The 26,658-nt window shown below is 37.4% G+C and overlaps 1 protein-coding gene across 2 annotated transcripts; it reads left to right on the plus strand.

Annotated features, from left to right (window-relative positions):
* Positions 1–301: 301 nt before the first annotated feature.
* Positions 302–26,658, plus strand: VSTM2A (V-set and transmembrane domain containing 2A). Of its 2 annotated transcripts, none has more exons than XM_077162369.1 (5): positions 302–380; positions 2,170–2,336; positions 3,665–3,715; positions 6,401–6,737; positions 26,437–26,658. In XM_077162369.1, the coding sequence occupies exons 1-5, from the start codon at positions 302–304 to the stop codon at positions 26,523–26,525; spliced, it is 723 nt and encodes a 240-aa protein (XP_077018484.1). In that variant the 3' UTR covers positions 26,526–26,658. The 2 variants fall into 2 exon arrangements, with proteins under 2 accessions (XP_077018484.1, XP_077018492.1); XM_077162377.1 differs by having other exon boundaries at positions 26,315–26,488.

A 26,658-nucleotide genomic window follows, 5' to 3' on the forward strand; every position in this document is an offset into this window, starting at 1 on the left:
AGCGGGCTGACGTTGGACGAGCTGCCAGGTAGCTGAGAGCAGGCAGCGAAGCAGCGGAGGCACTTCCCAGCGTTTTGAGCCTGGACTTGAAACCTCGCACAATCTGAGCCAGCTGGTTTTTAACCTTCGCGAACTGCAATTCCCTCTCCCCAAAGCCAGCTCTCGCCGAGTGACCAGCAGGATGTTTGCAGCGTCGCGCCCAAGACTCTGAGATCCAGGCTCCTGATACATTTGCATTCCTTTCTTTTAGGGCTTTTTGGCTGTTGGCTACACTAATGTGACTCCCCCCACCCCTTTTGAAATGATGGGGATCTTTTTGGCATATGTTGGATTTGTTTTCTTTTCCATTTTGTATGTACAGCAAGGGCTTTCTTCTCAAGGTAAGTCTGTCCTCATTGACAAATATACATTTGCCTGTAGTGTGTGTGTGTTTGTGTGTTCCCTACATTCAAAGAATGGCCAGGCAGTTGTAGTGAGATTCCTAGCAAGTAATAGTGGGTTTGAGGCTGTATGAATAGTGTTCTGTTGGGCTTTTTAAAAGTTTATTAAATTGTAAGTAAGCTAGGTTTAAGAGCAAACCTAGTTGTCCCTGAGAATGAAGTGGTTCCTTGGTGATCACAAACACTAGGCGTGGGATTCTGTGTGTGTGTGTGTGTGTGTGTGTGTGTGTGTGTGCCTTCTATCTGTGTGTGTATGCACAGGGTAACCACTCATGCATACATAATCACTGCAAACAAACACAGGGCTGGAGATTGGGGTCTCTAAATTGACAGTCTTCTTTCTCCATGTAAGCAGAATGGGTTTAGAGTTTCCCTTTTCTGGGTTTGTGTGACTTCGTTTGCATGTGTGTTTATCAAAAGACAGACTCCTCTGAGGACCCATAAAAAAAGACACGACTTGCATTCCAAGCAGCAGCAGCCCTGATGAATCCAGTTGTTTCAGGACTTTGCAGGCTGCAGTGATCATTTCTGTGAACAGATCACATTCCTGCTGCCAGAAGACTGCATCACCTCTGCAAGCAGATATGCCATTCTCCTTCCAGATTGAACAGAAAAGTCCTTTTGAGATTAGAATATCTTAACACCTCCCAGCTCCTTTGAGTTTAGATACAGTGCCATCACAATAGAGATAAATCTTGGAATTTCATAACATTTTGAAAAGAAGCATTGCTAGTGTGTCCCTAAAAAGTGGGGACAAAGTGTATCTGCCCTAAATCAACCCTGCAATCCTCATTTCCATAAATGTAAATTGTAGCTGTGCATTTCCACCAGCCACGAATCTCTCCAAGACTACTTTTAGGGAATTGTCAGCTTTTTGCAACGTGCCCCTTAAACAAGATAAGTACAACAATTCAAAGCATTCCATGTTGAAGAAATGCCTTTGGGAGGAAGGGAATGCTTTATTTTGCGAGTTTCACCAGGCTTCCGTAAATCTTGCAAACCAGGAGTGGCTAGGTTGGTACTGAAAAGGATGAGAAAAATCTCTGTTGTGACTTCAAAGCAATCCATAATCTGTACTAACTCTGGATGTCTGATTGTGGTAACCCACAATGTATAGCAATTTAAGATACGTGGCTTCATGGGAGCAAATATGAGGGTTAATTTGGAAAGAAATAAATTCACACAGCTTAGAAAATGTACAAGTTGTTTCTATGAGCTAGGCTTCAAATTACACTTACTAATAGTTGTTTTGATCTATCAGTTATGTGCATTTTGACAGATAATCATGATCCACTGTCTGTTGCAAGAAACATTCCTTTATTCATATTGTTTTGGAAACTTAAAGGCAAGAGGCTCTCCTCTATATCAACTCAACACACTGTCTATATTGTACTCTCTGAATCCTTTAAGTTTGGGGAAATACTGCAATCTGACAAATTGGTATTTGGGTCTGTGAGAAGCTTGGCTAACAGAGAGGAACTGTTGGCAAGCTCATTAACCTTTCCATTATCTGGACTTGACCAGCAACATGATTTAGGCATGTTACCAAAAAAAAAAGACGGGAAAGAGTCAAAGGGTGGGGGGTTGGGAGTGAGGCAAAGTCGGGATGACAGAGGGTTTTTTGTTGATTTTGACCCTAAGTCCAAGAAAAATGTAGCGAGCGCTGAAGAAAAGAGACACTGGCAAGAGTAACGTAGACGTTCCAAAAGGATGCGTTTTTGTTTTGCAGCAAAATTCACCGAGTTTCCGCGGAACGTGACAGCGACCGAGGGACAGAATGTGGAGATGTCCTGCGCTTTTCAAAGCGGCTCTGCCTCGGTGTACCTGGAGATCCAGTGGTGGTTCCTACGAGGGCCCGAGGACCTGGACCCCGGCACCGAGGTTGCAGGCGAGCAGGTAGCGGAGTTCGCAGCACCCGCAACGCCCCCTGCGTCCACCCCATTCACACTTCTAGTCTTCTGGGTATCTAACCGGGAGCCTGGAGCCCATGATGGTACCTGGGGGCGCCCTTGGGGAATCCCTCTCGGCTCTCTTGGGTTGAGGATAATTTGTCTTGGTGACGCTAGGCAAAACCAAGGAGGAAGTCAAATTGTTGCATCTTTCCCGGTTAAAACTGGGAAGAACCTCCTCCTCTTAGTATGGATCATTATGAAGCTGCCTCGGATAGCGCTGCTGTATTGACACATCCCGGGACACTCGTCCCCTTTCAGGGGCAGTGGGGTGGGGGAGGGAAAATCTGTCGGGGTCTTCATTCCCCCTTCTCAGTCAGTTTTCTCAGGTCTGCTGTTTACAGAGAATAGAGTGATGAAAGTGAGGGAGGGAGGAGAGAGAACGAGGAGAAAAAGGGAGAGGGGGGAGAAAGCAAGCCAGCACACGCGAGCAAGGAAGGAGGGGCGAGAAAGGAGGAGAGCAAAGAAAGGGAAGGGAACAAACAGGAGGGCGATTAGAAAAGCAACGTGAAAGGAGGATGGAGATAGGGAAAGAGATGGGAGAGGATGAGAAGGGGAATGGGAGGAGGGTACAAAAGATGGGAGAGGAGAGGAAAAGGGGAAAGAGAACGAGGGAAGTAGCGGGAAGAAGGGGGCGAGAGGAAAAGAGGATCAGAGCAGAGATGGAGATAATAGGAGACAGTTGAGAAAAAGAGGCGGCGAAAGTGTCCGGGCAAAAAAAAGAAAATCGGTAGGAGAAAATCACCCCGGGAAGAGGAAGGCAGCTACAAACCTCGGGGACAAAGGTGCAGAAACTCGTCCCCCGAAAACTGACGTCCACTCCTCCGCCCCCACTCACGCCCGAGCCCAGCCTTCCTTATTTCTTCACTCCTCCCGCGAACCGCCGGGTCCTTCACGGATCCGAACCCGAGGCAAGGTTGGGAAGTGCCGCTCGGCACCCGGGGTCCCGCCTTGCTGGCGTGCAGCGTCCCACGCGCACAGCTGGAGGCGGCGGCGGGTTGGCGATGGCACGGTGGTGGCTGCCACCATGCAGTTGCGGGAGGGATGGCCACCGAATGAGTGCTGTGCTTTTAACGCTAGCTACTGAGTGGAAGGGGTAGAATTCCCTCTATTCCTTCTCTTTTCTAAATCATCTCAACTCAAATGTTTCAACAACAACAAAGGCTTGGGTCTCGCCTGGCAGGTTCGGCTGGACAGTGCCTCTGGGGCACGGACTCAGAAGGGCTGGAGAAGGGGCCCGGGTCCCGCCTGAGCGTTTGTATCTTTCTCCCATAGGTGGAGCTCTTACCCGAGAGAGACCCGGACAACGACGGGACCAAGATCAGTGTGAGTATTCACAGAGACAGGCGACAGGGGGGCATGTTCCATAGTCAGATGCCAGGAAGGCGCATGGTGAAAATTTGTTAATGAATTTCAGATTTCAAAAAATCTTTTAAGTTATTCCTAATTTCTTGTCCCCGAGAAAGACAACTTTGCAAATGTAGGAAGAGTGTTATTGGTCACATTAAAGCAAATTTAGGTCAACACAATTCAATTTTAAATTTCAATTTCATAAATATTTAAAGGATGAGCTAGATAGGTTGTGACACTTTTTTTTTTTTTAACAGTTGTATAACTGCAAGGGTCCAGGGCTGCAGGGTTGCAGGGCTAAAATCCGTTCAAAATTACAGAAATTATTCTTTAATAGGAAGTAAAATAATAACATACAAAAATCTTCCTAGGCAGAAAAAGTTAAAGCATCCAGCAGAAGTTAATAGTCTAAGGAAAACCACTCACTTTGAATGTTACTCACAATCCCCAGTAAAAGACATGTATGTATTTCTAATGCTCAGGTTCATTTGGATATACAAACACAATTGGAAGAGGTCAAGCTATTGAAAATGCAGAGATGTATCTTTACTAGCCATTGCTTTTAATAATTTAGTGTGAAATTGAAAATCACTTTTTTTACTATGCCTCAAATAAAGCCACATAGAATCACTTTATATCAATAAAACTGCTCAACTTGTTGGTAAATAGTAAAGAAGTTCCCATTACTAAAAATGAAATGGCTGTATAACAAAAAAAAGAAATGATTTTCTAAGCATACAATCATTATTTTTTAAGAATCTAAATCAGAAAGGTCTCAAAATTATAATTATAAATAAAATTCATTTTTTAAAGAATCATTTGCATTTATAAAAGGAACTTTATTTTGAGACCTTTCTGATAGTAAAAAATGGCAAAAAATCAGGGGTACATCATACCAAAAAATTGAAAATATGTTTTACCAAATAAATCAAATTCAGCAACCTGAATGTTAAGTTTCAACATGAAAGTAAACATCAAATAAAATTAGATATTATAAGCCAGAAACTCCAAATTACATTCTTAAGAGCACCAACTTTTTAGAATATTTCTATTTCAATTATTCATATGTCACAGAAGCTGTTACTTTCAACCAATACAGAAAAGCCATATTGATCAGATCAATTAAGAATAAAATGTTCTCAAATATTTCAGTTTTCATACAGACGTGCAATTGGATGGCTTGTTTGCTATCTATTCATCTTCCCCCTTTCACCCATGCCCATAATCCCCAAAGAACAAAAAGACTTCCTACAACCTGACCTAAAGATGCATATAATCAGGTTCACAATCAAACACACAACTGCTAATGGTATTAATATGGTAATAGTTCATAAAATCTACTGAATTGAAAAGCATTCTAGATGCAAACTGAGGTGGAAAGTAGTTTGCTCCCAGTACACCCACTGTGTGATGCTGGACATTATCCCCTGATATAGCAATTATTAATTTAGAATTCCTGAGAGAGCTTTTAGAAAAGAGTATCCAGACTCTACACCCTAGAGATGAGACTCAACTGGGAATATACTAAAATACACTAATTTCCATTACTTTTGTTGTAGTAGCATATTGATACATAATTTTGCATGCATTTATTTATTTATGGTTATGGTTCACATGTTTAAAACTATTTATTTGCATATAACTTTCTACATGCAAAAAGCAGATGGGCATTCCCAAAGTTTTCTTAAACATTTATGGCCATTTGAAAGTGTTATGGCCAGGAATTTCTGCCTCATTTACTCCTTTTCTCTATCTTTCAAAACTATCCCATATATCTTATAAAATCCACCAATCTTTCAAACATGCACAGTATATGAAATATATCAAATGTAACTTCTGATAAAGATTTTTATGCATATGTATGCACATATATGTGCATATGTAGTGTATATACGGTGTTGCTATTAATCTGGCATAAAAATTAGTAGAATAAATAAGAGGGTCAATTTCTATTTTGCAACCCAAGCTAGTGTTCTGTTGATGGTATCCCAAGTTCCACTTCTCAAGAGTCCCTTTGATGACTGGGGATGGGTCTCTCAGCCATAAGATATAAAGTGATATCTGTACCCTAAGCATGGGTGACCCCATGATTATAGGCAAGACTGCCCAACAATTGTGAGATGAAACATTTTAAATATTAAAGATCATATTTTCAGCACCCTTAGTAGTCTTCCCAATGTGGGAATAAAGCCACATCCTCATCTAAACTTCGTCATTTCCCACAAAATATTTTTGTGATCTTTCTGAGCTGAGAGCTTGGTCTGTAGCCTACAGTGAATCAAAGAAGCCATGTAAACTACAGACAAGACCTCATCAGGCTTGCGTTTCATTCACTTGATCTAACCATGCAGAGGCCAATCATGAAAAAATGGCAGAGCCACTACCAGAATGTGGGAAATGGGGACGACATGGCTAATTGAATCTGGGGCTGGCTATTTTGAACGAATTATCCCCTGATTCTGGGAATACAGCTGTTAGTAGAATAGGGTAATTAAGATCCTCTCATTTGGCTGTCCAGAAAATAAAAGACTCCCTGATGGTAGCCTTGAGGCCACTGAGACTCTTTAATCTTCAAACAGGAGCAAGCTCGGTACAAAGAACATGAACAAGTTAATTTGATGAGCTCTTCCATTTTTTTTTTTTTTACCTGCAATTTTTCAGACAGTGAAAGTCCAAGGCAATGACATTTCCCACAAGCTTCAGATTTCCAAAGTGAGGAAAAAGGATGAAGGCTTATATGAGTGCAGGGTGACCGACGCCAATTACGGAGAGCTCCAAGAACACAAGGCCCAGGCCTACCTGAAAGTCAGCGCCAACAGTCACGCCCGGAGGATGCAGGCGTTTGAAGCCTCGCCCATGTGGTTGCAAGACGCCAAGCCCCGCAGGAACGTCTCTGCCGCCCTCCCCAGCAGCATCCACAGCTCTGCCAGCCAGCGAGCGCACGCCACCTCCAGCCCTCAAGCGGTAGCCAAAATCCCCAAACAAAGTCCACAATCAGGTATGGAAAACCATTTTGAGCCTTTCATTTTACCACTCACAAACCCTCCACAGGAAGATCATTCAAATACAGTAGACAGATTTATGTATGATGGTCTTTAAAATGGGAGATCTGGTTCAGTTGAAATAATGATCATGAATTAGGCGCCATTGAAAACCCGAGGCTGGCCTTCCCAGAGGATGTTAGGTTGCCACATTAATCCTAGCCGTGCTTCATATCCAGGAGATTTAAGAGCTGGACTTTTTTTTTTTTTTCTGTGTTAACACATTATAAGGACAATAAATCATGTAATGTTGGTTGCAGTATAAATGCATGTTCATTTTCTCTACAGATTTATTTGTCAGTAATGACCCAAATTAAGAAGCTTTTGCTTAATCAAAATGTAAATGGAAGAGATAAACCATATCAGCCACCTTTTCAGTGACCCATAGCTTTCAGCAGGACTATTCTCCAAGGGCTTTTGGTTTGAAAGGAGAAACTTCAGCTGCATGTGATGAAAGTGATGATGATGATAATGGAAGGAAGCGAGAGGGGGATAAATGGCAATAAGTGTTGCAGAGATAAGGCAACTCCTGTAAATATGCCTCTGATGCCAATTTAGAAGCTTAGTCACACACTTCCTAAGTCAGCTGTGCAAGTTAAAGCTTCTCTGAATAGCATTAATTAATGCATTCATTCACCCAATGAAACTCATTGAAATTTTAACCTTGATGTGGTATAAATGCTTTCTTGGAATGCAGCACCCTACACAACCCCATTGCCATTCTGTGCTTTTTGTCAGACACCTGATGTGGTATTATATAGGAGATAAGGAGCAGGAAAAAAAGATTAATGCATCCTTCTTTAAGTTTTTGCCTTTACATTTCATCATGGAAGAGTTACTAATATCGCTATCGGAAATAGAAAATTATGCTGCTGTTATTCAAGGTGTCTTCAGCTATTAAATTTAAAAATCTGGTCACTTCATCAGGATGGTCCCTGAGTGAGCCATGTTTTTAACTTATTGCCTTTGAACAGTGCTTCTTGAATAATGTATGTGCAAACTAGGTTTCCTCCTTATGCTGCATGTATTTATGGATGTGATTTATAGGACTTGTAGCTTGGCGTCCCTCCAGGTTTGCACTGAGGGTTAAATTAGGTATGTAACTATCACTGCATGCCTTTATATGAGTCTGATGGATAGATACCTTCACCTCTCTGAAGCCATATTTGAGTGGCTTTCTCTAATTTTCCTCTTTATCATTTCTTTTGTTTCCCAAATTAAAGGACAAAACTGGCATATATATCTACCTATATAGATACCTAGATATATATGTCTCAGTTATAATTTTTGTAACCATTTGGCAATATCCTCCCTCCCCATTAATGCTATCAAAAGAAGCCAGAAACAGCATGCAAAATTAGGAAGTAGCTTCAGCAGATTATGTAAGACCCAACTAGTGACAACATCAAATCATGCAAGTGAAATTATTAGCCTAACAAGAATATTCCAAGCTAGATATCATAAATCCATTCCATGGAATATGATCCAACAAATCACCTATTCCAAATGGACAATTCTAAGCATAAGCAAAAATGTTCTATATATTTCTATAAAATTTTCTTTAGATTTTGGATTAAATAATGTGCTCTAAAAAGTTGACATCTCTTTTTTATTTTTAGTGCTGGGATTAGAGTTAAAGGGTAAATTCTGGATATTTTCTAAAAATTTTCAAGTAAAAATCACTGCTCATTTTCTACCCTACCACCACTGTCATTCGTCAGTAAAAATTGATTTTTCTAGAGTAAGGGTGAAGGGAAAGAAGGAATGCTGACTCATGGAAGCCCATATGCATTAGAAATCTTTTCCACTTTGCTTAGAGCAAAGAGTAATCTGAAATATTTCAATATATTTAATTTCTATTTTTTCTACCAGTTAATACTGGAAAATATTTTAAATACCTTTAAAAACATTTTCTAACTTCTAATTCTGTTTAACAGTTTTTTCAGGTTATCCTCAAATAAGTTTATTTCAATACCTTGCTTCATTCATTCATTCATTTATGCACCTCCCCATTCCTTCAAGGCACTCATATTGCCAGGCAAGTGATACAAAATTAGAAGACACACTTCCTCTCCTCAAGGAGTTTTAATTTTAGTTTGTGAGCAAACAAGATATTTGTAAATTCCACTTATCATGCATCTTACTTTTCTTAGTCGTTAAAGGTAAAACATGGTTAAGACACAGAAATTAAAATTTTGCCCAAGAGTTATGCCAGCTTTTTCCCTATGCTGTAATTTGATATGGGATGTGCTGCTTTTATGGATTATATGGCACTGTAATATCAGCTCTTGTTTCAAAAAGTTTGGCCATCTTGCCTTTATTATCCTCATAATCTTTGACTTAGTTGACTAAATTATTTACACAGATGCACCCAGCTCTTAATTTGTACTATTTTTCTGTCAAAGACTGTGTCTTTATGAAGAAAAAGTATTAGATAAAAAGAACTTACATATATGCAATTAGATATGCATATATTCTTCAACTTACACAATTAATTAAACCATTTTCTAAAGCAAAAGTTTATACTAAAAAAATGATTGAAGTGATAGTCTACTGCCATCTACATATCACAAAATAAGGGAGAGATTTATCTGATATTTTATATGAATGTCTCATATCTTTCCCACGTATTTTACCAAAATTTTATCAGCATATGACTGTCCCTTGCTGCTTGAGAGTTTTTTTTAAAAATCTTTATATCTGTTTTTAAATTCTTTTAATTCCGCCCTCATCTGGTAATAGATAAAATCACAATAATGAAGAAAGACAAAGTAAGCAAATAAACAAGCAAAATAAAAAAGCTTTGGCAATTTTTTTAAGAATTTTTCATCTCCCATTCTTTTGAATGTTTCCAGTTTCATGCACCCATGACCACCAAAACCCTTATTTAATTTAATATTGTTGGGTCATTTTTTCCCCTCCGTTTACAGGAAGCTCAGCAAAGGAGAGAAAATGCCAATGAGCACTATGTATGGGGAAAGTGATATATGAAATTAGAAATTTAAGAAATATTCTAGAGAAATTCTTAGGATTTTAGAATTCCTGATTCTAGCTGGTGGAATCAGAGGCCATCTGGAAAAGGAAACAATAAAAGATTGGGAGAGTTCATTCAAACAAAGAAGGGGAATAAAACCTTTCAGAGAGGAGAATAGCCTCAAGTACAGCTGGAAGCTGGAAATCACAGGCTTTCTCATTGGATGAAGTGGTTTAATTCCCCCTACAATTTCCCTCTACCAAATCCCAAAAGATTGCAATATACTAAGCAATTCTCGGCTGGCTTCCTCCTGTCTCATCCAGTATCACTAAACCATTCACAAGCCAAACATCTCATCCATATTCCACCTCTGTTAGTTCTGCTGTTGTCTTCTCTGCCGTCATTCTTTCCTTCTCTGCTGATCCCTACACCACACACCTTTCAAACATACACTTACACATAGACACACAAAATTGTGAATATAGCTTCCTACTGCAGTCCTTCCACTTTGCTTTCAAAGACAGATTTCTCAGGAAGATATAGTCCCTGAGAGGACTGAGTACTCACTCCCTCTCCTCTCCTTTCAGTTTATTATTGATTTTTTTCTAATCTTCCTTGCAGTCCTTTGCAATCTTTCTTTTATTGATCCTACCAGGTCTGATATCTTGCAAGTCATTGATGTCTCCCAAACTCACAATTCTGTATCCCTCTTATATTTCTTTCTTCTCATTTTTTTCTCCAGCATTTGTCCACTGACAACTTCTTGATACTCTTGCCTCTCTTGACTTTTCAAGTTAGTTCCCGAATTAGTGTTTGTTCTCTTTCCTTTGTTGGCATCTTCTCTTGGGTTCCTCTCTTACGTGTAATTCTTTTCCCATTTTCAATTCCCTCATCTCATCCGCACACCATGGTTTTGTTAACTTTTCTGAAGAAAACTTCCCATTCATGTTTTTAACTCTGGTTTATTTAAGGGGGTCTGGATCAAGGTTCATTCTGTCTCTGAAACTTCTCTACATATATGCCCCTCAAGTCCTAAGGCAGGTTAAAGATGCCTACACATTTGTTGACACCCTGCCCATTGAGATGTGGAGCCATGCTCCCTCCCCTTGAACCTGGACCTGTGACCACTCAACCAACAGGATATGACAGAAATGATGGCATGCCAACTCTAGACCTAGACTCTAAAAGAATCAGCAGCTTCTGCCATGACCGCTTGGAAGCCAGCCATCATATAAGTGTGACAACCCTGAGACCACTTTGCTGAGGGAAACCCAAGTCAAGGCACTAGACATATGAAGGAAGAAGCCATCCTGCACATACAGCTTATCCTAGTCTTCATTTAACTTCAGCCCCAGCTGCTATCTCACTGCAGCATGAACGTTCTTAAGCAAATATGACTCTGTTGAGTCCAACCATCGTGCAGAACCGTGAAAGCTAATAATAAGTAGTTTTAAATCTCTAGGTTTGGGGGTAATGTGTTACACAGCAATAGATACCCACATCAGGTACCTAAAACTCATATATTGAAAATTGGTTTATTACCAAAAAAAAAAGTCCTTTCTCCTGAGTTCTCAAACACTTTTAATATTTTCATCACAACTGCAAATCTTGAAGAGACCTTGAAAATGCTTTTATCTCCTCTCTCTTTGTCAGTTGCCACACTGAATTAGTCATTCATTCCTACTGACGGTCTCTTCAAAATATCCTTGAAAACTGCCTCTGCTCCATTTCACCAATAGTGGCTTAGTTCTTAATATAGACCCTCTTCGCTTTTTGATCTGTTCACACAGCTCTTAACAGTTTTCCTACCTCCAGTTTCAAGTCTAATACAAGGAACAGATCATCTCAGAGCAAGTACTACATCATCATTTGTTCAAAAGCACCACCACCAATTTTTTTAGTCTCATTTCCAGCTTGTTTCTACTGAGTTCCAAATCCTCACATGTTATCTTCCTGCTTCGTATTTTCTGAATGATTTCATGTATTTGCTTGCCTCTCTGACTTTATAAGTACTGTTTTCTTTGTGTGGTTCTTTCCCCACTTGTGGAATTCCTACACAAATGCATTGGTAAAACTTTCCACTCTTGTCTTGGTCCGAATTGTTGTATTCTCATGCAAACTTCCACCACAGTTTGTTTATACTTACTTTGAAGCCCTGACCAGGCTTTGTATAATAGTAATTTTTCTGAAGCTTTTTTATTTTAACACAAGGAGTCCCACAATCTGGGAAACCCCTCAATCTCAGATAAAGCATGGCTGTTGAGCACGCTAACTATAACTTCTTGGCCACAAAAATTATGACTTTCATTTGCTTCTCTCAGGGCCTAATTGCACATAAGAGCTCCATAATGTTTGGGGGATGGAGGAAAAGAGAGGAGAGACAATGTTTATGTTTGTTTTTAACTCCTTTTTATTGTAGTTAGATTGCCAAGTAAAAAATAAATCTGAACTTGGTAAGGAGAGACTATTCAAAAGGCTTACTTCAAGGGGAAAAAAAGATTATTGTAATGGAAGAGGAATGACTATTGCAATAAGGAGAACTTTGGGACTGTAAGAGTTGCAAATTTCTCATGGGTTAGGCAAAAAGGGTTTTTTTTGTTGTTGTTGTTTTATAGAGAAGAATAAACAAGGCTGTAGAGAACCAGATATGGGGAAGTGGGTGAAAAGGAGGCATGATTTGGATCATTGTAGATCAGAGAATGTTCTATGCTAAAACCAGTCTGTTTCCCAGGTAGGGCCTTCGGTGGAGGGGGTGCTATGTGCTGGTTGGGACAGAGAGTGGACATGCTATCAGACAAAGGTGGTAGATATTCTACCTGACGCACTTAAAAACCAATCCTTGAGATACCAGGGTTTCAAAGAGAGAAAGAATTTACTGCTAGGCACAAAGTAGGAGATCAGATGGCCTATCAGTTGAGAAATCTCTCTCTCCAAACTGCAGTAATTCTGATAGTTTTATTGTATCAAAAGATGGACAGGTTTTAAGATAATGGGTACAATAGTTCTAGATGATGCAATTAAATGTGATCTAATTGTTGACTACATGCTTAGTCACAGAACAGATGTAAGAACATGGTGGCCTTAATACAATAATGGACATGATTTTTAGTATTATAATGAGGTCTAGGTCATGTGTAGATTAAAGTCTAAGCTACTGTGCATGTCAGGAGGGACCATTTTAGTTAGATCCACTTCAGTTATCAAGATAACTTTGGAATTGGTGTGGGCTGGTTCTGGGCTAACCCAAGACTCTTCATTAGGGGCTGTCTTTAGGGGTTGTCTTTAGGGATCACAAGACTCTTGTTTTGTCATCAAAACACTGGATAAATGGGTACAAATGAAGGTCAGTTGCAAGGTTTTTACAATCACAAGGGCATGATATAAAGGTTATGCAATCATCAAAGATCAGATAACAGCAGATAAGATAGGTACAAATAAGGGTTAGTTACAAGGTTTTATAATCACAAGGACACAAGATAAAATCTATGCAATCATTATCAGAGATCAAAGCAGCTGGATTACAGTTCAGAGATTACAGGTATTTCCCTCTGTCTACTGTTATACACCAGAGAGTAAAAAGGAATATCTATATAATGATTCAGAAATCACAATCATCCCTTAAATCCAACTTCTCAGTTACAAGCAAAAGTTCAGGGCCTGGGTGAAGAAGACAATCTTAATCAAAGTTTGGTTAACAAGCATTTTGTTCACATTGATCAGTGGGGACAAGCAGTTCAACTAATCATTTATGAGGTACAGAATGGGAATTTGCAGGGTCTCTATCTGCCCTGCATAGGATAACAAGGTGTTGCTGGGGATGAGGGGGCAACAGTGAGTCTTATTCAAGCCATAGGGGGTAGGGTGCTTCTTGGCTATATGTTGTTTTCTGAACCACAAAAGATGGGGAGATTTCTTAACCTTTGCTTTTTTTCAGAATCACAGGACAAGGGTAAAATTGCACGTTGTTGATGTGTTCATAAATAGATCATCTTGCCATTATTCCAAAACTGATCAAGGCTCCTAAACAATGTTTCTTAAAGCATGTCATGCAGACTTCCTATGCCATACACATCAGGGTGCTTGGTAAAAAAATGTTTCAATGATTGAAAGTGGCTGTATAGACCTATGTGTCCCACTGATTAACACTACAAATATAAATAAATTTTTGCATGGAAAAAAATCTAATCATGTTCCAAGGCTCCATCCAGTACCTACTGCATCAGACTCTCTGAGTGCAGAACTAGAAATAGGCAATTTTATGTGCAGCCAATTATAAGAATCAGTAGCCTTAAAAGTTTTTATAGGTGAACAGGTTTTTGTATCAATTACCATGAGATATGTGTTTGTTTCTGTGGGGTGTGTGTGTGTATGTGTGTGTGTGTGTGTGTGTGTGTGTGTGTGTGTGATGCTGAAGAATGCTTTTTCAGAGACTCTATTCTTTTGATGTTTTTTCCAGTATTGGGACAGACTTTGCTAAGCTACCTCACTCCTGTGGCCAGCAGCTGGCATTTGTAAGAAAACTGGCCGTGGTTATGGTTGTAGTTGTTTCCATGTGTGGAGTCTGTAGTTGCTCAGCAGGAAGTGCTGATTCTCTGAACTCTGAAATATGATTACTGTGTTTTCACCATGATGCGGACCTGGGCATTGAGAGGCAGCTGCTGCTACAGCTGTTAGGAGCAAAGAGCTCACCGAAGCTCCTCTACTGCTGAGAAACATGGCAGCCTTCCAAAGGGGGCCAGATTTAGCAGAAATGATCTTAAAACAGAATTTCAAACCTGGCAGGAAGAGGGAGATGAAGGGCTCATGTGTACCCGGACTGAGATTTTTGCAGAGATACTGTTTTATGATTTCCTCAATTTGAAAATGGTGCACTGCATTGAGGTAGAGAGTCAATCAAATAATTCAGACCTTAATGTTGATTTTGGTTTAAATGATCCAACTTGGCTGCTTACAAAGCCTAAATTAATTTGATCACTGTAATTCCATCAGTTAAATGGCTACTGTGCAAATCAAATATCTATGAATAAGAAGAAAAGTAGATTCGAGGCAATGACTTGGATAGTGCAGGACAAGGAATCTGCTAGAGCTGTGTTTGGATGGGAATTATAGAGATTAAGAGTCTACACTGATTGAATTCTCCTGCAAATTATATTTAACTTTACACATTGAAATTCAGTAACTAGATGGGTCTGTAAAACTAAGGCCTCGAAGATCTGGGATAGGTTTTTCAATCCTTGGCTGACCAAGTTAAAGTTCACTTGTGACTAGCAGCACAATAAATGTGAGGAGACACAAAGCAGACGTTTCCAATTATTTTAAGCTTTTGTCTCAAACTGTATCACAGTACTTATGACTTCAGAAAGTAGACATAGGACAGCTTCTGGATAGAAGGCCAAATGGTTGGAGGAGGTTGCTAGAAAGACTTAACTCTACTGGGAACAAGGAGAAGAAAGGCAAGGGCCCCTTCTCTCAAGGATCACCTCTGCCAACTATACCTTAACACCACTGCTTTATCTCAGCTGTGCAATGGGGAGAAATAAACCGAAATGAATGGGGAGGATGCTCATAGGGCTTCCTGCCTCTGGTCCTTGTTCAGCAGGAAAGAGAATGCACAGAGATTAAGGAAGAAAACTTGGGTTCATATTTGATTTCCAATCCCCATAGCTGTGTGTCTCTTTCCCTCATTTGTTTAATAGGAACTATAGTATAACTCAATTCTCAGTTTGGAGGATTAAATGAAATAATATAGTTACAGGGCCTAGCACTTTATAAGCCCTCATAAAGGCTTATAAGCTGTATCACTGGTATTTGTGTGTATATTATTGCATGTTCTTATGTTTTGTTATTATCAAAAAGGAGTGATTAGAGGAAAGGGTCTGCAGATTCTGGTTCTACTGGGCTAACATTTCCTGATTGGGTGTGTGGAAGTGATGAGTTGGAGAAGGGAGATTGGGTCTTCATTCCTGGTTCATATCTTACTGATTCACATTTCAGAGCTTTCTTTTTCCCCTGTCACAATGCCACTAACTTAGGATAATTGTTCCTCTACATCACCGTGCCATATTAACCAGACTTCTTGCCCAAGGTTGTATATAAATCTTCATTGCCAAGTATAATAAAATTCCAAAAGATTTTTGAGAAGTTGAACTGTGCGAACTGAATAAATGGCATATACTTGGTAGCCATAATTATACAAACAGGCTGCTATCTTAAAGTCCAGCCTTCAGAAAAGACCCTTTAAGTTTTTTAAAATGTTAAGTAATTATAAATACATCTGAAGACATAAACAAATGAGAATGTTGTTTACAAGTTTTAAAAGGAAAGGAAAATAACATGAGAATAGCAACCTATACTAAAAATGACTTATTTTGTGGTAGCAGATAAATACAGATTTGTGTCCTAGATTCACTTTCTAATAGCTTGTTACTCTGAGGGAACTGCTCACAAAATTTCCCTATTTATAAAACTGAGATAATACTTTTCTCCCAACGGTCATTTTTCAGCTCTAGATGAGATAATGCATTTTAATTATCTAGCAAAGTAAACCTGGCACATGGAGCAAGCTCAGCAATTGTTAAATCTCTTCCTCTTTGACTATCAGATAGTAAGATATATTTATTAAACAACTGTGATTTAAGAGGATAATAGTTGAATAATAATTAAAGAAAATATAAAAGAAGCCAGAAAAACTCCAGAATCATATAAAATAACAAACTGTTGAATTAACAAATGAAATAATAAATGAAGAATTTATTTAATTAATAAATGTCAAAAGGAAATATTATATCACAATTTAAAACATATATACAAATAAATTGACTAATTAGAGAGTCGAACAGAAAAGAAAAAAATATAGGAAGGCTAACATAAAATCAGAGACCTGAGGCTTTTGAAGGTTTGAAGTTACAAAATAATTCACAAATGAAAATAATAACATTTTATTGTAAGTAATTTAAAACATTTGTTTAATTAAATGTAAAAAGTGAAGCAGCAGAGAAGGAAAAACTTGGGTTTAACAATAGGAAAAAAATGGGGAATATGTCATTGTTTACAGATGCTATGATTGCATAACTCATCCAAATCACTAAGAGTTATTAGAAGTGGTAGACAATATGGATAAATATAAAATAAAGGTAGTTTTTGAAACAAAAGGTAGAATCCTCAATGATAACAGCAAAAAGGTATAAAAGATCTAGGTTTTAAAAACTAAGAAAAAAATAATTTGAACAAATATGAAAAACATTAGAAGCGTTTTTTGAGAGAGTTTAGGTTTATGTATATGAGTAGACATGCTGTTTTTGGATGGCCAGTCTCAGTATTACGGATTTCTTGGATTTTTTGGAAGTATTTATGGATTTGATGAAGTCCCAGTCAAACTCCTTGAATTTTTTTTTTAACTTGACAAAGACAATCTTGGCAAAGATTTTCTAAAGCGGCAACTTTCAGCAAGGTTACTGTGAATCAGGCATTCTGCTACACTAGCTGTATGGTGATGGGTTCTTCCCTCCTGCAGGAAACTCAGGCAGGAGAGATCAGTCACAGGGCTTTAGACTGTGCAGTCCATTTGACATTGAAATTCTCCCTTTGAGAGGAAATTCCAAGATCAGTAGTGAAGCACACCCTGACCAATGAAGGATATGTTTATCACAGAAGTCTTTGTATATGCCCAAGGGTAAAGGAGTTGCCTAATGAATGCATTAAACCCACACAATGAATATTAAGCATCTTCTAAGATCATATTTCAAAAACTATAATGACATTAGAAATGGCTCATATATAATGTGGTAAGGTATGAATATGCATCTTTAAATCAGTCTGAGGTGATAAAGTGCATAGAAAAACTGACAGGAAGGAAATGTATGAAAAATGCGCATCAGAGAACACACTAAATGATGATTTTTAATTTTTTTGTTTTGTTTTATTTACAACATATGTACAGTGATAATTTATTACTTTACTTATAAGAAAAAAAGGACATTACTTAAAATGTCCCAAATTTTATAAAAGGTTCAAACGACTTTACAGGCAAGGTAAAATAATGGCGTTAAATGATTATGGAGTTTATGAAAAATTAAAAATATATACACACATGCAAATGTTTTACACATGCATGCGTACATCCCTACCTAGTCACATATATGTAGACATGCATATCCATATATATAGGCACACAAAGTACTATTATGAAAGTAGTTTACTGAGAAAAGGCTAGTAGCACTGAAATTAGGGGTGGGTGGAACACTGACCATCATACTAAACTCCATAAATGCCATGTCCTACAATCATTTTTCCTCATAGCAGTATGACCCATAGAGCCCCCAGGTCCTATGGAGTTCGAAGTGATGGGTAAAGGTGCAGCCATTTGGCAATGTTAAGGGAAATCAGTGCACAGAAAGATTTATAAATAAGAATTATACATACATATACACATTGTATATATGCACATATGTATATACAATTATACATGTGTATATATATACACAAAAAAGTTGGAAGGAACATTTCTGCATGAATTCAGATTCTGATCTCTCTATATAAAAATGACCCAAAACAGGTTAAACCTGTAGTTTAAATTAAAGTAAAATGTGAAAGCTGGGATTTATGATCAAATTTCTTATTCTATGAATCTGACAACTACAGAGCTATTGAGAAAATTTGAAAAAGAAAGCTGAAATGAAATTAAGAAATTTTATTTTGTACACAAAAATAAATTCTATGAAGACCAAATAATGCATTCAGGAAGTCCAAATTTCATAATAGAAAAGTGACCAGCACAGTGTAACAAGGGAGTCTACGAAGTGACCAATATTTTTATTTTATGTGGATGTTTTATAGAAACATCCTTAGGAGCACCTTTTTTATCAATAAACAAAATAGTTTATTTTTTATTTTTCTGATTAAACAAATTATTGTGCCACGAAGACATTTTTTTCACTCCTCCTAACGTTATAACTAATTTATTTAAAAATGTAACATTTAGGGAGGAAGCAGTGGAATCACAACCACCAAACAGAGACAAACTTCAAATTTTAAAAATGCACTCTATTTCAAACGACCTGAAAATATTATAAGTGTTTTGAAGATGCAGATTTTGTTTTCATCCTTTTGTTTTTATTGCAGCACCTATTACTGTGTCCAGCATATAATTAGAGTTCAATAAATGTTTAGGGATTTAAAAATGCATTTTGGACTATGTGCAGTGCAAAGTGTTTATGAAGCTAATAACATTCTTAAGAATATATATGATTTTTTATGTAATTTGTTCAATCTTTAAGAAAAGCACCCAGACTACCTATGTATTAATGGACAGAGAGGCTTGGAAAATAGCTCTTGGGCCATGCTTCATCACATTCCCGTGACAACAGGATTATTAATTTATTTTAAATGATATTTAATAAACAAATTATTTCTAGGCTGTTTGATAAGCAGCTGCTGACACCTGCTTATTTCTCTCAGTTTATTTGCATGCCTTGGTAAGTAGGATATTTATCTTCCCTTAAATATCTCTGTTAATTACTTAATTCTGATGGGTTAGGAGATATTTTCTGTTGTGAAGATAATTTATAAAACATTCTAATTGAGATAATTTTGAAAGAGCTAGATTAAGAAAAGGGGAAAGCTGTTTACTCAAGCACAGAAAATATATGCATAAAATCTTAAGATATTTTTCCTTGTGTTAAAATGAGAGTGTTATCTGAGACCACACAATTGATGTTTTTGTATGTCCTATTGGCATTAGGTCTTCAAATATTTTTTTCCTCAAAAGCAAACACTGTTGAACAATAAATTTTCTTTTTTTAATTTAGGCAAATTACTTTACTTACAAATTATGGTGAATACCTTTAATTTATTTTCCTAATAATAAACTATATTTTTGGAACAGATTTCGGTTTACAGGAAATTAGCACAGAAAGTACAGTGTTCCCATAATATACTTCTCAATTTATATAAGAAGATAGAAGATACACAGGAATTGAAATAATGTAATAACTGCTACGTTTCTTTCCTACTCTTTCTTTTCCTTCTATTTTTTAACTTTGAGATCCTTGATTGCCATTTCTTTAAAAATATAAGATGTTTTTCCTTATTTGATGAGGGACTTTTCTCTGATGGTGCTGCACATGGGGACCTATAATGTGGAAAGAGTGTGGATGGGTAATAATATTCTTTATTTCACCAATTAGTGAGGGATTGTTCAAATATTCAACCACACTGACCCCCCCATTTCCTTTACTCAGGAATTAAAACTTTTATCTTACCACTTTACTTATTAATCAATAAAACTGTGACCTGCTCTGTATCAGCTCCCTAATTCAGGGCAAGATATTTTAACATGCCCAGGATAAACGCTATGGAATACTATCCCTGCAACAAGGCTGTCCCTCATTGTCATCAATTGTCCTCATATTTTCCTCTATTCCATCCCCTATCTGGAATGTACTTATTGAAGCCCTTAGTCAAACCCAGCATTATCATCATTTGTGCACAAAACCACAAGTGTGTGTGCTTGTGGAATTGGTTATCATTCAAAGCAGGTCTAGATTAACATCTGCCTGTGCATTATGAACAAAAAGTTTGCTAATTGATAATGAAAACGCACTTGCAGGAAGCATATGTAAACTCCAAAATAAATCATTTTAGCAGCATTTGATTATATGCTAATAATAAATTATTCTTAAATTACTTAATAAAGCAGTTATTACATATGTATGGTAGTAAAACTTCATTTCTTTGAAAACAGTATTTATTTCTTTTACCACATTTAAATTTCCCCCCCTTCCAATTTGTTAAAGCTACTCATCTTTCCATTTCAAATAAGCAGAATTGGGAAAGTATTGAGCTTTCAGTTATGAAAAATAACCAGATGAAATTATTATGCAAATTCATTTAAACCACTTTAGTTCTAAAGTCAAATGGAACTGGACTTGAATCTCAGCAGCACTGCCTACTAGCTGAGTAAATAGTAACTACTTGAACTTAAACTTGAAGAAGTCACAAGTTTACTTGGCTTCAGTCCTCTCACCAATAAAATAATTATAAGAATCTCACAGGATCATGGTCAGAGGTAAAGAAACAATGTGTTTAAAAATATGAGCTGCTGCCCTCATCAGTATGTCTGCACTCACGTTGATGAGGGTGTTACACTGAAAATAGGCTGTTAAAAATGTGCTGCAGCCGCAACAGGGGGAAGCAGCATTACTTCTGCATGCCCATTCTTCCGTGACTTTAGAAGACAGAAACTCTTAAAGGATACAGCGACTGACTGTAAGCAAGTAAGACGGGAGTCTGGAACATTCTGCGGTGATTGGGGAATCCCCATTGCGTCTTGTCATTTAGACCTTTTGTCCATGAGAAACGACACTTTTTTCCCATAGCTATAGTAAGAGGCCTGTAACCAGAATGGAGCTGTAAATTTGCTGACTAAAGAAAAGCCATAAAGGAAATTCAAACAGGATGCCAGGGCACAATAAAATGGGCTATTTATGTGTTAGGACAAAGTGAAACACATTTCTTTTAAAAGATGGATTTCTGGAAGAAATTGGCACTGGATCCCTGCAAATTCTAATAAAAAGATATCCTTCTCAAAAAATTATAGGATAGAATCACCCTGTTATTTGACCTTTCCCCTTAAATAGTGATTTAGTATGTGCAAACCTGAATAAAAGTTGCATTAAAAGCTTGCTCAAATTTTCACACAGCTATTTTCATTTCTTAAAGCCAACATCTGTAATAAAAGAGAAGTATGTCAAAGCAGGCTGTGCTGCTCTGAAGGCTGTAATGGGCTCTCAATTCTTTATAACCTTGGCCTTTTCATAGATAAAAATTATTTGACAGTGGCCTCTTTTTACTATTGGAGTGTTGCCATTTTTAGATTTGTTATAAGATAAGCGTCACCAATATTCAATGATTTTACAAAATAAAGATTCTGGAGTCAGACAGTGGAGCCACAGTAGGCAAGAAATTATTTTCTTTATTGTTTTCCTTGCTCATTTCAGGTTCTGCTAGCTACTCAAACAACCTATCAAGAATTATGCCTAAAGTTTGCTGAGATGTTCCTTAGCCAGAATCTCACACAGGAAATCAATCCATCAGAAAATATTCAAAGCTAACAGGGAGTAGATACTTGACCATCTGGTAAAATTCAGATGGGCTAAATTATGCATAGTTGCCACAACTCCCCTCTTAGGTCTTTGCATTAAATTCCTGTATCCTCTTCTGATTTTTTTTTTTTTTTTTTTGGTCTGGGTAACCAAGAGATCAGGTTGTCATTCCCTTCCTGTAGCCAACTAAAGGAGGCACTTTGAATAAATAACTTAACCCTTCCTGGTCCCAGACTATCAAATTTGCAATCTAAAACTTGGAATAAAACAATGTCTTACCAAGATAAATGATGTCTCAGAGTAGTGGTGGATAAATAGGAAATATTTAAGTGAATTAATTCTGAGAAACCTTTAAGGTCTAAGAATCTATGAAATGAAAAGTTCAAATATGATTATGTTTCACATGCATTTAGTATACTTTAAAGAGCAAAACAAACTTCTGGTGTTTTCATATCAAGCAGAGTTAGGGAAAAGAGAACTTTTATATCAAATACAATTTTTTTTCCTTAAAGTATATTGTTTCCAGTGCCTTTTCTCTGAAAAAGATTAGTATACAATCAAATAATAGCTTCACATCTTGATTTCCCAGATATGGGGAAATCAGAGCAGCATTGATTGCCTGAGGGAATTTCAGAAAGAAGCAGATCCATATTTTATTTTGACTTGACACATTGTTGTTTATTCATTTCTGTACCTTAACTTTATTACCTCGTGCCCATATCACCTAGGGTGAGTTATTTCATGTAGCTGACATACAATTTGCTGACCTGTAAAAGAGAGATCATGATATTTACCCCACGGGGTTGTTGAGACAATGAAAGCAGAATTCCTACCGCATGCTGCCTGCTACAGAGCAGATGCCCAACACATTTCAGTCACTCCGTAGATTAATGTGAGTGAGATGAAGAATGTAGCATCATTAAATCTTCTCAACTTCTTCCAGCCGAATGCTTGTAGGTCCAGGGAAGAAGTGGTGATACAGATGGAACAGTCTAAAAAGGAAGGTGCTAAAAAAGGAGCTAAGTCTTTCCATCTGTTGGACTGATGAGAGAGGCAAAGGAGGTGGAAAGGGAAGTAAACATTCGACCTGCTTCTGTTGTGTTCAATTTAAATGAGGTGGGAAAGATACGATACTCACCTCCCCCTGGCAATGGCTTCTCTGATGATGTGGCGGGAGCGTAACTGTTACAACCATCAATATAAGGAAAATACTAGAACTGTGTACTATCTTTGATCTGATTGCTGAGGATGCTAAGTCTCAAGTACTGTTTTTTCGTTTGTTTTTGGATTTGTTTTGTTTTGAAGAAATAGATGCTATCTCTTGTCAGTCTCAGCAATGATAATTATAGTGAAGATGATATATTGGAGGCTTTTTAAAATTTTTCTGCTAAGTCGAACTCTCATTTTGAGAAGTGCTTGTTTGTCCTCGTCATAGTGAAAGAGATACCAATGTCAGATATTTCCTGAGGTGAAAAAGGGAGTTGGAATAGAGAACAAAAAATGGAAGCTAAATTTCTGCACTACTTAGACTTCTAAGAAGACTTTTTAGAGTTTTGATGTTTGCAAAATGGAGAAAATACCCTTCTTATCTCACAAAGAAAGACATAGGGAATTACGCATGAGAGGGTGCTATAAAAACCTTTAAGCATAAAAACAAATGAAAGGCATCATTACTAAATGGAAGTAGAGAGGTGTCATGAAATAGTATCGTGAGTCAGAGAAAAATCTCTAGGTTCTATTCAGCCACTTTTCATCTAAGCATGCTTCCTGAACAATATTTTCTGCACATAATTGAGATAATGGCATCTTCCTTTCTTCTTTACAGGGTATTTTATGTCGGGGGCAAAAGTTGAGGCTCTCTCAAGGCTTTTCTCTCTACCTGGAGAGTAATACAAAAAAATCACTAAAATTTCACCCCTTGCCTTTCACAAAGGGTTTAATCAGTGAGATAGGATGTGACTATAATTCATTGCAAGTCAGTGTAGGCCATGTTAAGACTGTGGGAGAGGCAAAAACAAAATCCTGCTGAAGTTCAAAAAAGAAGTAGATTGCAGCAAGCTAGTGGGAACAGACAGCAGGTTATTTGAGGGCAAGGATTACGTACATGCAGGCTCGGCCTGGGCAGAGAGCAAAAGAAACCAATTTTTTTTTTAAATATGTAAAAAAAAAATAATAGTATGCCAACACAATGTCTGGGATTCTGAGATGGAAAAAAAAAAAGAAACAATACATGACCACTTTTGTTCATTTTAAAAAACAGAGAAGAAATAGGTATCTTGTTTGGCATCTCAGAAGTGAGTGGCAGCAAAGGAAATTAGAACTCTTGGGGCTCCTGGGTGCAATTCTGGGTCTCATTTCACAAAACCAGAATGTTTCTATATGTTGAAATGAGGCTAGAACATGACGAGAGGTCAAAGTTTGCTTTTTGCCAAAAAAAAAAAAAAGTTTCTACAAGATAGACCATGAATTACTGCAAGTTTCATAAACAATTTTATTATATTCAGAATAGTGTATGTGATACCTTGCACCTCTGCAGGTTGGTAAAATTTTTAGTAGCCTTCAACTACTCTAATTTTCTACATCTATAGTATATAATTTTTTACATCTATAGTATATAGTATTTAATTCTTTCCAATTAAATACTGATGCAAAGTTTGCTTTAACTTGCACATTCTGGACATAGTATGATAAGAAATGTTGGGTCAAAATGAAGTGGTTTTTCTTTTAATATCTTATAGGGATGAGGGGATCAAGCATTTCCTGTGAAGGACTGATTAATTAAGAAAGGGTTAGCATATTACATAGTGCAGTTTCAGCAAATTGGGGCCAACTGGCAAAGCTAATGCTAAAAAGAAACCATTAACTCACAAAAGATTTTTTACAAAGAGTAAATCATTTATCTAGCTTTTTTACTTTATGCCTTTTATTCAAATCAGACTTACATTGTGTCAAAACATATACTATTGGCTATGTGGGGGAGCCAAGTAATTATTTATTTTTATTATTTTTTTTCACCAAAATAATCACTTGTTTTGAACTTCCTCTTTCCAAAAGATAATGAGAAAGCTCATTATCTTTTTTTTTTTTTTTAAAGGAAAGACAGAGAGAAGGAAGGAAGGATAGAAGGAAGGAAGGAAGGAAGAAAGGGAAACATCTTTTAAACATTTTCTTGTTTTATTGTATTCTGTTTCTCCGTTTTTGGTACATGGGCTGGGGCCGGGAATCGAACCGAGGTCCTCCGGCATAGCAGGCAAGCACTTTGCCCGCTGAGCCACCGCGGCCCGCCCGTATCTTTTTTTTTTTTTTTTTTTTTTAATTTTGGAAAGCTCTGATACTAGTGATTCTATACAGATCATAATATATTTTCCTTGCGTGATCTCTACACTTAGAGTTGTACTTGGACTGCACATTCTTTTTTGCATTTTTGAACCTTGACCCCTGGCTTGAATGAAGAAACACTCTTCACAGATGCACCCACATCTTTCTGGGTCTTCTAAGTTTCTCTCAGGAGATAATGTTTTAAATAAAGAGTTCACTTTCCAAATGAAGGCAAATCAAAACAACATTAAAGGAACCTAATGCAAAAACAGTGATGTGAGTCTAGTAATGAACCCTTTAGAACCCCCAAATATTTATTGAACAATAACTTTTTGAGAGTATGTGTTTTTGCTTCAATTTTTATCGCTGCCAGTGTGGGCTGAAACATAGATTTAGCTAAAATATCCAAAATACTTACTTCATACTTAACCCCTTCAAATCCATTCAACCTTTTTCCAATGGAAAAAAAAGAACAAGAAACATTTCGAGGTTCATCACATTTCTGTTTTTCTCATCAATAAAAGTAATCAATATCTCATTTATAGATATAAGCTTATTGGGTAAAATATATAAAGAAAAAAATGCAATTTAATACTCTCCCTTACATGGTCCTGGAGCCCTTAAAAAATTTTGAATTCTCGATAGCACTAATATATCCTCAGATTTCAAGGAAAACTATTCAGAAAGATCTAACGCTAAAAGTAAATGTCCAAATGCACTCACACTAGAACACTTCTCCCCATTGCTGTAAAGCCTGCCGTTCTCAGTTTTTTTAATATATCCTGTGGTTTGTGCTTATGCAGTAGTAAAGCAGGGGGTGTGTTTCCAGGTACAAATATAGGAACAAGCAAATGACTAGAGGGAATGATTCCTTGAGGAAAAGGTATTTGGATTTATTCCTCTCAGTGTTCCCAACTGTGGGATGGCATTGTTTGAAAACAGAGAAAACAAAGGAGAACAACTTCCTGGGACTGAAATACTTTGTATGTGTTGTTATTTGCAGTGCATGCCAAGACATTCATGAGCACCAGAGCCAAGCTGGCGAGCTAATTAAATATATATATGTATGTGTTTAAAACAGCCTAATAAGGAGCATTGGAAATCTTCAAGATGAGCGAATATCTTATAACTTCTTCCGCAGGTGCGAGGATAGCTACAAGCCATGGACTTTCTGTCCTGCTTCTTGTTTGTGGCTTTGTGAAGGGTGCTTTGCTTTAATCTAAAGTGCTGACTTTTTTCCAATATCACTTTCTCTTCTTAAAGCAAAGAGCAAATCGCCTGTAAAATCTACGGAGCGGACAGCAAAGTTGACCCTAAACTCCAAGCACCATTCTGCACCCACTGTACTCTAATTACCTACACAAGGAGCGCCTGCTTCCGGAAGCATAAATGAAGAGGCTATCACACGTTTTGTTGATAATGTTTTCTTTGGCAAATCACTGATCTTTTATTTCAAGAGAATTAGTGTGACGCAATAGGACATTA

Source organism: Tamandua tetradactyla, chromosome 1 (genome assembly GCF_023851605.1).
Source record: "Tamandua tetradactyla isolate mTamTet1 chromosome 1, mTamTet1.pri, whole genome shotgun sequence".
Classification (NCBI taxonomy): domain Eukaryota; kingdom Metazoa; phylum Chordata; class Mammalia; order Pilosa; family Myrmecophagidae; genus Tamandua; species Tamandua tetradactyla.